Consider the following 15,880-nt stretch of genomic DNA (forward strand, 5'->3'; position numbering starts at 1 on the left):
GATTTTTTTCCAGTTTTGAAATTCACTTTAGTGAGTAACTTTGGAAGATGTGAATTGTTTGGAAGTCCAAGTAAATTTAAATTTTAGCCCACTATACTTGAATTGGGAGGGAAATCACCTACATTTTCAGTTCATATATTTTGGCATTAAATATGAATTGAATTCTCTTTTAATTAACAACAATTCACTTTGTTTGTTAATAATCCTGATACAATTGTATTACATACCATTTCATTACTGCATGACTTACTGAAAAACATTCTGAAAACCATCTCAACTTTTTCCCCCTTGAGTTTCCAGTCAGTTTATCCACTTCCTGTTTAATATCACGGGACACTTTACCACATAGTAATGGTGGCGCGCCAGACTCCATTGCTCGGTCTAAAAAGAGAAACATGTAGAAAAATATGTTTATTTTCTGAGATTATATAAACACAGCACATACAAATATGCTTAAAGAGACACTCCAGACCCCTAAAGCACTTTAGCTTGTTGAAGTGCTTTATGAGTGAAGAGTGTGTCCTATTTTTCATTTTAAAAAAGTGCAGATTTAAATATAAATTGGTAGTTTTATAAAAGAACATTGTTACACCCCCCCCCTGGCTGTCAGAAAACAAGTCCCGCTACTTCCCCCCTGGCTGTTAAGCTCAGTAGGGCTGAGCTCTAGCGGCTGCAATTGCCCAGAGCACCTGTGTCCAAAGACTTCTCATTGAGCTGCTTTGGAATGTCTGTGATTGGACAGCTACATAAAGTCTGGACGAGGAGGGAAGGGGAGGGCTTGCAAAGGCTTTAGACCAGAGATCTGTAGCATTTGCAAGCTGTTTTTAGACATACCCCCAATAAAAAAAAATGCATAATTAAGTGCACACATGTTTTTTATTGGGGGTATGTCTACTAAACTATGATTTGGCAGTGGAGTGTCTCTTTAAAATGAAAATGTTATCTAACAACAACATATATCACTGATAGTCAGGAGATTTGTGGGGAGTTGACAAAGGGATAGCAAATTTAAACCAAAATTTTTCACGTTAGCTATTTTTACAGCTCAGCTATTTTGGCCAAGATTTGCAGAATTCTAACCTAACAATAAAGAACTATGCCATCTAATTATTAGCTTTCACTTTTGCTATGTATGTTTACACTGATCAGCCACAGCATTAAAACCACATGCCAAATATCGTGTAGGTCCGTAGTGCTGCCAAAACAGCACTGAGGCATTGATTCCACGCAATCTCTGAATGTGTCCTGTGGTATCTGGCACAAGGATATTAGCAGCAAATCCTTTAAAGGGACACTATAGTTACCACAACAACTACAGTTTAATTTAGTTGTTCTGGTGTCTACAGCCTGTCCCTGCAGGCATTTTAATGTAAACACTGTCTTTTCAGTATGGAGCAGTGACGTTCAGCATCTCCATATTTCTGCAAGGAGATGCTAAATGCTCCCCATAGGGCCACATTGATTCAATACATCTCTATGAGGAGTTGCTGATTTTCGCAGCATGGAGATATGCTGTGCATGTGCAACAACGTTCCAATGCTTTTCTATGGAAAAGCATTGGATTGGCTGAGATCCTGACATTTGATGATATCAGCCAAGGATGCAGAGGATTATAAATGCATCACTTTTTGTCACTGACCTATAGGTTTAATAGACATAGTATGAAGGCAGTTCCTACCAGTGTTACCAATGATCTCTTCCCATGGACGGTCTGCTAGGATGTTTATCTGCAGAGGGGATATTAATGGCGTTAGGGACCAGAGCCTCACTGTGGAATCTCGGGAACAAGAGGCCATTGTAAAAGGCCGACTAGGGTGGCAAGTTAAACCTAGGGAACAATTGAAAGAATAAAGTAAATTTTTTTCATTATGGAAAAGGCATCTAAAATGCATCCTGATTAACAAAAACAAAACTGATGTGAAATATACTTAAAGGCAAGTTAGTTTGTGGTTTTTAAAGGCATATTTAGGAAAATCCCAAATACACAGTAAGATATCACTAGGTCATAAGATATATAAGATTGGAGATCATTTTGACATAATATGCAAATGAGACGACATAAGAGTGAGGCATAGTCCACAACATCTGGAGTGCCAAATATTGCCTACCCTGGACCTAGATACTTGTAAACTACATTTCCCACAATGCTTAGAATAACTTAATGCAGGGTAAACAACACAGATACGGTTATTTATAACATTTCCGGGAGTTCAAAGTGTACACCAACATATTCGACTTAGAAAACCTTCAAGTCTAATCTCTTTTCCTTTTGGCCTTAAATGTCAAATTCTCCTTCATTTTACTTTGAATTCCCGGCAATTCTCACTTCAGTGAATAGCATCAGGCGTGCCAAGGCAATACATCACTGGACTCTAGGCAAGCAATTTTATTAATGCAGTATTGCCCTCATATTTAATATTTAATAAAGAATGTGTTTATACATTCGGTTTAGCTTAACAGGTTGAGAAAGAGGAGAGACCACTCACCAGATCTTTTTTTTTTCTTGTTCGATGTTTATTTATTTAATTGTATTTTTAACATGAAAGAAACCCAATTGGCTATCAATGAGACAGCAGATGTAAACTACATATTCATCATGAACAACTATTGTAGTTTCTATTTCATACCAAAGGTATACTGTAAGCAAAAGTAATCTGTGACTGGAATTTGAAATATACTATATTTATAGACTATGTTTAAAACCCACTAAGACATTCAAAGTAAAACTACAATCCATTTAATTACTTTGCAAACTCTGCTCCAAAAAGTTAAAGTAAGACTTGTTGAGCCTTGGCTGTATGACTGCTAAATTTACTTTTTTCCAATAATAATATGATAAACACCCATATTATACTCCAACAAAATAGTGAAAAGTAAAAAGGATAATTGTGCATACCATATACATCTGCACCGTGATCATAAACCGTGTCCAAACATGTGCCATCTCTGGTATCCCAAACTCGTATTGTGTAATCCCAGCTTCCAGATATTAAAAGATATGGGATTTCAGTATTCCACATCAGCCCTCGGACTGGTGCTGAGTGCCCACTGAGAACATTTATACACGCGTCTTGCGTATAGTCCCAGATCCTCACTGTGCTAAAACCAGTAAAAAAGGAAAATGATATATTATAATTAATACAGACCCAGTGTGTTTATATCACAATATGAATAAACATAAAACAACATACAGCAGAGAGGGGGCAACATAGACACTATTTGAGTTTAAACACTGTCAGGTCCACTGTGGTGGGTGTGTATCTAAATAAATGTGAAGACTGAAGATGGGTTGTTGCGTGTTCATTTACTCTATTGCAGAGGTTGAAGGTCAAGAGTCCTATCTTGAGCCTCTTTGATTTTCATTGTGTCATTACATAGTATTACCTACATTGTTAAATCCCTGCTCACAACATGGAGCTCCAGGTACCAATGGATGCCTGGGGCTCCTCTCTGTCAGCTGGGGGCATTTTTAGTGGCCCCGGGCTCAGGGGAGGGCTGGCAGCCTTAGGCCTGGGGGGCAAAACCAGTCAAGTGGCCCATTGCGCCACCAAATCAGTTCACCGTCCATGCCCACCTTTTTCTGGTTTTATAACGGATATTGATGTTATGCTAATCAGTAGCTCTTTGCCATACCCGCTCCTTCATGGCTCTGACTTTCAATGTTGTCAGAGCACAGGCTGAGAATCTCTGAGCCTGTGCTCTGACTCACTAACTGAGCGCCGGAACCACGAGGAAGAGGATATGATCTGACTGCACCTACTGCTGGTGCGCACCAGAGGACCACCAGCGAATCGTTTAAATTAAATATGCTGGTGTACCCAACTTGTGAGCTGTGTTGGCCGCCGGGCGCCTCTGTTGTCATGGCACCCTGCGTGACCGCACAGCTTGCCCACCCTAACAGCTGGCCCTGCTGACACACACTGATGTTACTACTTAGACATCCCTCAATATTAATACAGAGATGAGAGTAAACACCAATAAACTGTGGAAACAGAGCTGATCCCCCCCAAATTTATAAAGGTTTGCTTAGAGGATTTATTCAAGATTAAATCATGCCTCCTCCTCTCTCCCCCATGCGCTGCTCTGTAGGCTGGGAGGAAGTGAAGAGTAATCACAGTCTCCCAGCACAACGCCACCTGTGGCTGCATGGGGAACAGCTGTTTAATGTAATGCTTGCAGGACGGCCAGCTGCCGCAGAACCTCTTTGTTTCCGTCTCTGCAAAGGGCTCTAGGCACTGCTTGTTGTGAGTGTGAGCCACTGTAAATTAGGGGCAGAGGGAACTTGCACTGCGGTCAAGACGGGTCTGGGCAGGAGGAGAGTGCAGTGCAATCAGTGCACTCCCCTCCTGTGGGTCACCAGTAGACTGGTGCACCTGCCCAGGATCAGAGCCGGTGCAAGGATTTTTGACGCCCTAGACAAAATATAAATTTGCCGCCCCCCCCCATGTGACATCACAATGCCCCACCCATTTGATCTGCCATATGAACTAACGCCAGTGCTGCACACAGTGTGTGTTTACATTAAAAAGCCTGCAGGGACCAGCTATAGACACCAGAACCACTTCATTAAGCTATAGTGTCCCTTTAATGTGAGGTAAATTATAGATTAGTGTCACTAATAATATACTAGATTGCCTACTTACAATTAGATGAGGATGATGATGGGCTGCAGTTTGGCTCCACTGGTCTGGTGTAGAACAGGACCTCTGGAGGCTGTTTGCAACTGTGGTCACAAAATTCAACGTTCTGGGAGAATTGGAAGCAGCTCCATTTTTTGGGGGCCTCTTACACAGCTCAAGGTCTGGGCCCCAGTGCCTGACGGTGAGTATGCCCATAAGGCCCACTCATAAGTCCACTTATATGTTCCACCCACCCATGAGCTCGCTCACAGGGAGTGGAGTGTGTAGGGGATGTGTTATCTCATATGTGTGCTTATGGTATGTAGTGTATAGGGATACCAGTTTGTGCAGGTGATGCAGTGTGTTTGTGTGTAGTGGAAGCAGTGTGTATTTGTGTATAAGGGATGTATTATGTGTTTCTGGTTGTGTGTGAGGGATGCATTGTGTGAATCTGTGTTTGTATGCATAAGGGATGCAAGGTGTGTGTCTGTATGTGTGTGCATTGAGTGTAAGAGATGCATTGTGTTTCTGTGTGTATGTAAGAAAAACAGCGTGTGTGTTTGCATGTGTGTGTAAGGGTTTGCATTGTATGTTTCTGTGTATGTGTGCAAATGATGCATTGTCTTTGTGTGTAAGGGTTGCATTGTGTGTGTGTAATGGATGCATTGTGTGTTTCTCTGTGTGTAAGGGAAGCATGTTCTGTTTCTGTGTATGTATAGGGATGCATTGTGTGTTTCTGTGTATGTATAGGGGTGCATTGTGTGTTTCTGTGTATGTATAGGGGTGCATTGTGTGTTTCTGTGTATGTATAGGGATGCATTGTGTGTGTGTGTGTGTGTGCGCGTAGTGTTAAAGAGCTCCCTGTCTTGCCCCCTGTCCTATAGAGCTGTCCCTTCTGTCCCTTAGAGCTCTCCCCTGCCCCTTAGTGGTCTCTCCTCTCCCCCACCCTCCCCTAGCGGTCTCTTCTCACACTCACCCACCCTCCCTGTGCTCTTCTCACACTCACCCACCCTCCCTGTGCTCTTCTCATCCCCCCTCCACCCTCCCTGTGTTCTTCTCACTCCTCCCTCTGTGTGTTCTCACCCCCCCTGTGTTCTTCTTACCCCCTTCCTCCCCCCTCCTCCCCCCCTCCTCCCCCCTCCTCCCTGTGTTCTTCTTACTCCCCCCCCCTTGTTCTTCTTACCCCCTTCTTCTTATTACTCCCCCCTTCTTCTTCTTAACCCTCCTACTTCTTCTTACCCCCTCTTCTTCTTCTTACCCCCTCCTTCTTCTTCTTACCCCCTCCTTCTTCTTCTTACCTCTTCCTTCTTCTTCTTACCCCATTCTTCTTCTTACCCCCCTTCTTCTACATACCCCCCTTCTTCTTACCCCCCTTCTTCTTCTTACTCCCCCCTCTTCTTCTTTTATGTATATAAGTAGGGTAGCATTACAGTTAGTGTTGGGATAGGGTATTGTAAATACTGTTTTAAAATTAATGATAGTGTAGGGTTGAGGTTAACAATAAGATTATGGCAGATGGTTAGAGTTAGTGTAAGCATTGGGTAAGGGGTATGGTTGGGTAATTGTTTATTTTAATTTTATTTTAGATATTTTTTATTAAAAGGGACACTATAGTCACCTGAACAACTTTAGCTTAATGAAGCAGTTTTGGTGTATAGAACATGCACCTGCAGCCTCATTGCTCAATCCTCTGCCATTTAGGAGTTAAATCCCTTTGTTTATGAACCATAGTCACACCTCCCTGCATGTGACTTGCACAGCCTTCCATAAACACTTCCTGTAAAGAGAGCCCTATTTAGGCTTTCTTTATTGCAAGTTCTGTTTAATTAAGATTTTCTTATCCCCTGCTATGTTAATAGCTTGCTAGACCCTGCAAGAGCCTCCTGTATGTGATTAAAGTTCAATTTAGAGATTGAGATACAATTATTTAAGGTAAATTACATCTGTTTGAAAGTGAAACCAGTTTTTTTTTTCATGCAGGCTCGGTCAATCATAGCCAGGGGAGGTGTGGCTAGGGCTGCATAAACAGAAACAAAGTGATTTAACTCCTAAATGACAGTGAATTGAGCAGTGAAATTGCAGGGGAATGATCAATACACTAAAACTGCTTTATTAGGTAATTTAGGTGACTATAGTGTTCCTTTAATATTTAGGTATCAACATCTTGTGTATGGTTGTATATTTTATATTTTATATCCACGTTTGACGTTGTTTTTTTGACTGGGAGTATTGTATGAACTGATATTTATCTGTATTTTTAGTTTATGTTTACAGTGTTGGGGAAGAACTTTTATATAAGTCACACTAGTTATATTCTCTTCTTTGTTTCTGATTTTTAACATTTTATTCACACATAATTTTGCGTTAGGTATAGATATATGATGTTAATTGTAATTCCTGTCCTTTAAAACATATATATAATATGTATTGGGACACTTGAAGATAACCCTAAAATTACGGTGGAACAAAACTATAGCTCAAATTCAAGGTTTTGTTTTGGACAACATGGACAGTTGTCTCCGTCATTAAGGGGTTTATTAAAACCTAAAACTTTTATACACATATTTCTTTTATGACTAACAACGTTTTCGAATCCCATCATTGTCCAAATTACAAATGAAATAAATGAAAATGAATGGAAGAAAATGTAAAATTATTTACCCATCATCTGAGCCACTACAGAGTATCCCTTCTCTAAGGGGGGACCATCGGACGTGAAACACCTTGGCAGTATGACCTGTGAATACCTTCAAAGGCTGGTCAGAGCTCGTTGCTACATAGTACACCCGAACGTTTTTGTCTTCACATCCGGTTGCTATCATATCTCTGCCATATAAACACAGAAAGGTGTTATAGCTGCACACTTTGCATTAATCACCTCAAAACATCAATAATCTTAAACTGAGGAGTTTACTAACTAAACACCGAATTGAAAACCAATCTGCAAACTGTAGGCAAAAAGTGCTGATCTGGAAAAAGACTGCAACTCAGCTACAGACAAAGCTCGACTAAACTATTTATTTTGAAGTTTTATTATTTTGGATATTTTTTTTTAGCTGTAAATAATATATAGCACCTTCTGTATGGGAGTATAGCTCCCAGTAATCTTGAGTAGGCTAGAAACTGGGCACAAATCATTCTGGTGTTGAGTGGTTCTTGAAAAGTGTTTCCTGGGGTATACAGAATTCATATGTTGTTAGAGACAATATCAATGAAATAATCACTATAGCGCATTTGGATTCATTTTTATATCTAATGAAGAAGTGAATGAATTTCCCTCCTGCAGAATGGTAATTTCACCACAGGGCTGCACATGTGCAAGTGGCTCTCAACAGCATGTCAATACATGACAAGGAAAACCTAGAGGATCTGGAACTCCTATTTGGCTGGTTATTGCGGGCCATCCTAAAATCATTATTCACAACAAGGTGTGTAATCTATGTTCACATGAAAAACTGCAGAAATACAAATAGAATATTAATAGTAATATATGACTTGTGTGCAGTGAAAAAATTTAGTTCATCTGAGGAAAAAAAGTTGTTTCGGCTCCATGTGGCATTTCATTTCGGAAGAATTTTATATATGCTATTGTTTTGTGAAAAAAAGATTTGTATATATAGGGTTGGGGGTTTGTGGTATATTGCAGTACTCTTATAGGCACATTTTCGCTCCATTTGCTTCACAGATCAAATGAGAAGAAGTCACATATAATGGTAAAAAAATGATGAACAGTAAAAAAAAAATCTATACTATATAAATATATAAAATTAATTTTTTTTTTACTGCTCCTCCTTTTTTCCCTTACTACTCACTTGATCTGTGAATACAATTTAGTGGCTGTCCCCTAATCATCAATCATCTTTTTTTGGCAAATGTATTCCTTGTTTTGTTTGTTTTACAATTCGGTCATATAGCGATTAATGGTTAGGGAATTCATACGGAATTTAATACGAATGGCCGGTAGCTTAAAATTAATCATAACAATAATAACAGGGGAATAACTGTAACTAACACCATCCGATGCTATAAAATAGATATTTGTATACAAACAAAGTAATATTTTGAACAACTAAAAAGTAACGGGTAAGAAAGACTTATAAAATAAATATATATATATTATAAACATTTTTACAAAAATTCACTATTTAGTAAACCCTCACCAAATAATAGATTTTTACATACTTGTTATTTTGACTCCAGTCACATCCAAAAACAGCAGCTGGGTGTTTATATCTATGCAGAACCCTTCCATCAATAGTTCGAATGATGCTGTAACAAGAGTAAAAATATCCTCATTACATGTAAATCATTAATACAAAAACAATATCAAAATAATTCTGATCATGCAACACATTGCATTATCTACACTATATATTTGACCATTAGGCAACGTTCAACACAGCACATAGCCAGATTTCATGCTCTAGTTATCAATTTAACATTTTACAGGTCACAGATGTTTTAAGCAAAACGTAGACTTTTCAAAAATCCTGCTTAACCTCAGAATTAAAACACAGGGTTTCAAAGTTTAATGATCTGTTCAAAGTGGAAGAACATTTGATAAAAAAAAATATATATATATATATATATATAAGAAAACACAACTTACCAGAATCCATCTCCACTACACGTAGCAATCCGCTTAGAATCTTTGTGACTCCATGAGATACAGAAAATTCCATTCTTTCCATGCTGTCATATTAAAAACAGAAACATGTCATTGCAGCTTGAAAAACATGTTTTGTACAAAATATTATGGAAGTTGTCAGTCAACTATAATTATATCAGTAAAACCAAGAAAACGTTACCTGCGCTCTGGCCTAAATCCCCATGTGCATTTAAACAAAATGGAGGCTCTTTAGTTTGATTCCAATGGCCATTTGAATATATAAGCTCACCAGCCACGTCAAGGCAAGCCTCAATAGGTGAGTTCCTACACTAGCCATTAGATATGCTGATATCAGCCAAGAATCTCCAGTGAGACAGGAAGGGGTATTGAGGCTTGCCTTGACGTGGCTGGTGAGCTTATATATTCAAATGGCCATTGGAATCAAACGAAAGAGCCTCCATTTTGTTTAAATGCACATGGGGATTTAGGCCAGAGCGCAGGTAACGTTTTCTTGGTTTTACTATGTATTTTAAGCTGTTGGATACTAAGCTACTGTTTATAACTATATCAGTACTTAATCAGTAATTCCAAAAGAAAAATGTGTTAAAAGAAGGATCAGTAAGAAACCAAACTTAAAAAAAAAAACTGTGGAACGGAGATGTGGAGGGGGAGGAGTCAAAAAAAGCACCATAGAACCAGAATGATACAAAATAAGTCACATTGGTTTATTCATTAATGTGATATTCAGGAATTCTAAATCAATATCATGTTTTAGGCCTAAATAGCCAATTTGAAAGAATTTTTCAAGTTGTGTTAGGTTTTCAGATTAGCTATTTTTGGCCTAAAATTTGACATTCACTTTGAGTTTGTTTTGAATGCACACTTCAGTGAATAACTCTTAAAAGAACCAAAGTAAATGCACAAGTAAAGGGTATAGAAAATAAATCAATTACACCTAACTAGCAGCATTGGAATTAGAGGAATAGTTATTGGAGACCAATATGCCAAGGAAAACAACATAACAACAAAAAGAGGTTTTGTGAAAAGCAGAATAGGAAGTTATAGGATTTGGAAACCATTTCATTATATCATCTCATGTGTAAAATGTACCTCAATGAGGGTCCACACAAATTTATGTTGTAGTACTTGCATCATTGATGTAAATAAACACCCACAATAAGCATTTCTACCACGATGTAGGGGTACATGATAAAGATGGCCTACACATGGCATATAGTATATAGAATGTGACTGTGGTCATGCCAATGGCTGCATTATTAAATGTTACCAGTAACTGGTAGATACTTTGTATACATGTAGTCTACAGAATGTATGGCTGCATTTGTAAAACGTTATAATTAAATAGGAAAATGATATTGCTCTATTGAAACTAGTTTGATGTGGGACTTACTTCACTAAAGCGCGTTATCATTTTCCCCTTCTTAACATCCCAGATAAAGCCCCCATTTCTGGAGGTTGCACCCGCGATACAATTTAAATCTCCTGTTTGAATATAAAGATAGAAAATGAATTGCAAGTATTTAACGTTATAAAGAGATAAACAGAAGAAGAATATTGGTAAAAAATAAATTACCTGGGGCCCACGAAAGAGAATAGATAACCCCTTCATTTCCTGGTGATGTATATACTGCAGTTAAAGTGTTAATGTCCCAAACCTTGATCGTACCATCAAAAGATGCTGTAGCTAATAAATTAGGATCATCTGGTTTAAATTTACAGTCAAAGATGGTTTCAATATGACCCTAGAGGAAGACAATAAATGTGTAAGAGAGTACAACATTCTATACTATCCTTAAAGTTAATTTGAATAATTTGAGGGGTGGGGAAGATCTGTTGAGTGGAAACTTAGTTACTACATTAAGTGATTGTTCAGGTGACAGAATAAAGTGGAGATGTGTAACAGTAACAGGACAAGATAAAGTAAAACCAAGGAGCTTGTCCATGCTCTAGTAATTTCTACCAAGGAGCTTGTCCATGCTCTAGTAATTTCCCGCATGGATTACTGTAACCCTCTCCTGATTGGTCTCCCCAAAAGCCGTACTGCCCCGCTACAGTCTGTAATGAATGCTGCAGCTAGACTGATTTTCCTATCCAGTCGGTCCTCTCACACCTCGCCCCTCTGCCAGTCCTTACATTGGCTCCCTGTATCCTATAGGAGTCAATTCAAAGTGCTAACCCATACATTTAAAGCACTGAACAATTCCAGCCCCTCTTATATCTCTTCACTGATCCAGAGGTATGCCCCTCCTCGTACCCTCCGCTCTGCCCGCGACCACCTCCTGACCGCTGCTCGCACCCGTACGGCCAACTCACGCTTGCAGGACTTCTCACGGGCGGCTCCTCTCCTATGGAATAACTTGCCTACTGCCATCAGACTCTCCCCTAGTCTTCAATCATTTAAGAAGGGCCTTAAATCCCATCTCTTCAGGAAAGCGTATGGCCTCCCAGAGTAATCTCTCCCTTACATACCTGTCCCTATGGGATAGTGCTTTGCTCTCTCCTCCAGCTCTGCTTCACTCCTACTTGATATTTCCTATCCTAATGTTTCTAATACCCCACTTCCTATAGACTGTAAGCTCATTTGAGCAGGGTCCTCTTCAACCTATTATTCCTGTAAGTTTTCTTGTAATTGTCTTATTTATTGTTACATCCCCCCCTCTCAAAATATTGTAAAGCGCTACGGAATCTGTTGGCGCTATATAAATGGCAATAATAATAATAATAATAATAAAACAAAGCCTTTAACTTAACCTCACAGTTCTTCACCAAATACTTAAGAATATTTAGAAATCTCTAAAATAAAATTGACTTATTTATACTTGTTACAGCTCGAAAATGTTCCAAACAGTTTTAACATATTTAATGAACATCTATTTATAGTAAGTTCATTTCAATGAAACGTTACAATGCAAACAGATACCTACCAGATCCCTTAAAAAATCCCACTTCTTGGCTCCCATGTCATATAGCCCTACACCTCCATCCATGAAACAGCAGACTGCATGGCCAGGAGGCAGGGAGAAGGCTTGGTTCTGTGTAAGCGTTGGTGGAGGAACAGCCTCACTGGTAGACGACGTGTGATGGTTTTTAGTTGGAGAATGTGCTAAAAATGCTCATTTGAAGAAAAAAGCAAATATGATAAACACTTAGCACCATAATTTGCAATTAAATAACAGAAAATTAAGTTTTATTGTTTAAATGTAAAATCTCTCACCAAATTATCTCAACAACATGTGACTTAAAAAGATTACAATTGACCTTAAATAAATCACTTTACATAGACATACATTTGTAAAGTTGTGATATGTTTGAAGAAATTATTCTACTGCCAAACAATATGCTACTTTACAAAGCGATCCAATGGCTGGAAGAGCATCATGAGAAACACAGCAGGTGAAGGTCTATAGGTTATTCACCATTTAAGCATTTAAAGAATGTGTGACTTTAGAAAATGTATAGAAGAAGCAAAATCTCAAATCCAGACATACTCTTCATCTTTCTTGTCTTTAAATTTATAACAACATAGGTGCTAAACTCTCACACAAAATGATCAGCATGCTTACTCCTGTTGTCTCCATCCCCTATGTCATCTTTTCTACTTCCTGCTCCTTACTTCCCCTCCCCTACTTTAAAAAGAAAGTCAAAGAAAGTCTCTTATTTGAATACAAGAAAAAGTCAATGTACACTCTCTTGAAAATATTTTAGAAATAAATAAATTGGTGGGATGATGTAGAAGTTAGTAGCCTAGCCCAGTGAATAAGAATTAAGCTTCAAGATTTGGCAACTAATTGTCAACAAACCAAAATAAAGTGCAGAAGAAAATTAACAATGGAAAAGAGCTCAAAGCGCTTGCCCTTCTGTGGGTGTATGCTCAGGTCTCACTTATGGCATTAAAGACCCTGTAACATTTGCATATTAGACTGATAACACCCAAAAGGACAGTTCAGATCTGAAATATTGGAAACGCCATCTTCAAAATAGTTACAATTAGCCCAGGTTATCATTTTGGCCTTGGTGGGCGATGTCAGTGAGACTGATTCCCCTCTTGGTTCAGTGATCAAGTGGTCCAGTTCTGGAGAAATGACTGGCCCATGTAATCTACCTTTTATGAAAATGTAATTTTCACATTTGTTCTTTAAGATAACCTTATACAGAGCATAGGTATGCTTTTATTGTGTTACCACTTGCTACAATGTTATTCCAGGAGCATAATACTCTTGCATGACCCTAGCCCTTTCTTCTAACTTCACTTAGGGCCTCTTGTTTCAGTTCTAATACCTGTTCCAGTTCTTTTGTTCCTACTAGAAACAATACCTCAAATTATATTTAACCCCTTAATGTATCTTAAATTTGAAGCTAGGTCTCCTGTTCCCTCCTCTAACCAGTATATGTATAATAATGTTAAGCTTTTTTAGCAGCCTTGCGTTTACATTCTTCTTACATATATGACCAAATAAACGCTATTCCACTGATATACAAGTATTTTGTCCAGAGCAAAACTTGATTCCAGTTGTAAATGTTGTCAGACTAGCTACTGTTATCATCACCACCATGGCATATACTTATAGCAATGACAATAGTATACATAGCAATGTATTAAAAGACAAAAGAGAGCAGGACTATAGCAATATATGATATAACAACTACTGGAGCTATATTGTAGTAAGCGAACAGGTAAGGAACATCTAGTTAGGCTTTCCTTCTATAGAGAGATTAAAAGTGGGAATTAAAAAAGACCGAGCTTGAGGAAAGATTTGAATAAAGATTATCATTGACTCTATAAAAAAATAGTACATTATTTAATTAATAAATATGGAATATAGTAACCCAAACATGTGTTGAACGCAGCCAAACTCTTATCTATGACTCAAGTAAAAAATATATTCAGGTACTCACATTTTTTCTTTGGAGGAGAATTCAGTACATGTAATGCATGGAAGCCTGTTTTCTTCAATTTAAAATTATCTATGGGTGTAGTCTTGGAGACATTCCATACCCGTAGCACTCCAACCTGAGAATCTGAGAACATCACAAGCTCTGAATTGAACAAGCAGACAGACAGATCCAGAACAGAAAGAAAAGCAATCATGGGTTGAGTAATTAAAGAGCAATCTGCATGGATATCATATTCCATTGGTGTCCATGATTACTGTTCCACATTTACCACATGTGCCCCACAATTGCCTTTTAGATTATTGTTAAGTGTAACAACTGAAGTTTTATGAAAAGGTGGTCCATATGCAATAGTTGCTTTACTAAATATACAACACCTCAAGGATGAAATATATAAACCATAGACAAAACATGTCTAAAATTTCCAACATTAATGATTTTTATGTTGCCTCAATGCATGTCACGGAGAAAGTATCAGCTTTATTGCTTTATTATGAAAATATTTAAACAGATACAAGATGAATTTTGAGCATTCTTTAGGATGAGGGGATGATTTTGGCATGTTTTATAGTAACCTGGGTCAATACACTAACCAACCACAACATTAAAATCACCTGCCTACTATTGTGTACTGGGCCGGACTGGGGATACAAAGCAGCCCTGGAAAAAAAAATCTATGCCAGCCCCATAAGTCATTGCACCATATATTGTCGCATGTAATATGTAAGGCTATGTCTTGCCACCCCAGATGATTGAGTAATATATATATATATATATATATATATATATATATATATATATTGTTTTTTTCTAATATAAAATATTGGTCCTTTCAGAGTAAAACATTTAATTATACAGTAAGCATACTCACATGCAGACACAGACAATCTCACTGACACACACAAGCTCATTGATACACAGCCTCAGAGACAAACAATTTCACTAATATACATAAGCTCATTGACATAAAAACACAAGCTCACTCACTAGCAGGCACACACACACATGCAAGCAAGCTCACTCACTAGCAGGTGCACACACACACACACACACACACACACACACACAGCTTAATGTAGTGGTTCTGGTGTCTATAGCCTGTCCCTGCAGGCTTTTGATTGTAAATACTGGCTTTTCAGAGAAAAGGCAGTGTTTACATTGCTTCCTAGTGACACCTCTAGTGACAGACACTCAGAAGGTGCTTCCTGTGTCAGTGCAGATTGGCTGAGATCATCAAGCTTGATGATCTCAGTCATAGAGGCAGAGACCAGCACAACGTTGGGAAAAAAGGTGAGTAAAACACTATTTTTAAAAACACACACAGACACCATGACTGACACACACAGACACCATGACAGACATACACACACCATGACACAGACCATGAAACAGACAGACACACACACACACCATGACAGACACACACACACACCATGACAGACACACACACACCATGACACAGACACACACACACACATGACACAGTGTGAGGAACTGTTTTGCAAATGTACCTGAGATCTGGTAACCTTGACTCTACAAGCATTGGTATCAGTGACAAGTCTCTTCAGCTGTGTCTGGTCATGTGTCTGGTTCTTGGCCTATAAAAGCCACTTCCTGTCTCTGTACCTTTGCCAGATTATTGTGGTTCCTGTACTCTCTAATCAAGCTTGTTCCTGTTTCTCCTACCTGTTGCTGATTTTGGACCGTTTTGACTTTGCTGCTTCTCCTTCCCACTGAC

The 15,880-nt window shown here is 38.5% G+C and overlaps 1 protein-coding gene across 2 annotated transcripts in view; it reads right to left on the minus strand.

Annotated features, from left to right (window-relative positions):
- The window catches only part of WDR17 (WD repeat domain 17), a 110,583-nt gene that overhangs the window by 36,826 nt on the left and 57,877 nt on the right, over nt 1–15,880 (minus strand). For both annotated transcript variants that reach the window (XM_063458160.1, XM_063458159.1), the window contains 10 exons: nt 14,146–14,268; nt 12,174–12,361; nt 10,823–10,991; nt 10,640–10,731; nt 9,229–9,311; nt 8,802–8,888; nt 7,281–7,445; nt 2,897–3,099; nt 1,679–1,828; nt 251–381 (listed from right to left, as the gene is read on the minus strand). In XM_063458160.1, coding sequence (XP_063314230.1) covers nt 251–381; nt 1,679–1,828; nt 2,897–3,099; nt 7,281–7,445; nt 8,802–8,888; nt 9,229–9,311; nt 10,640–10,731; nt 10,823–10,991; nt 12,174–12,361; nt 14,146–14,268 — 1,391 coding nt within the window. The remainder of the gene's footprint in view (nt 1–250; nt 382–1,678; nt 1,829–2,896; nt 3,100–7,280; nt 7,446–8,801; nt 8,889–9,228; nt 9,312–10,639; nt 10,732–10,822; nt 10,992–12,173; nt 12,362–14,145; nt 14,269–15,880) is intronic.

Source organism: Pelobates fuscus, chromosome 6 (assembly GCF_036172605.1).
Source record: "Pelobates fuscus isolate aPelFus1 chromosome 6, aPelFus1.pri, whole genome shotgun sequence".
NCBI lineage: Eukaryota > Metazoa > Chordata > Amphibia > Anura > Pelobatidae > Pelobates > Pelobates fuscus.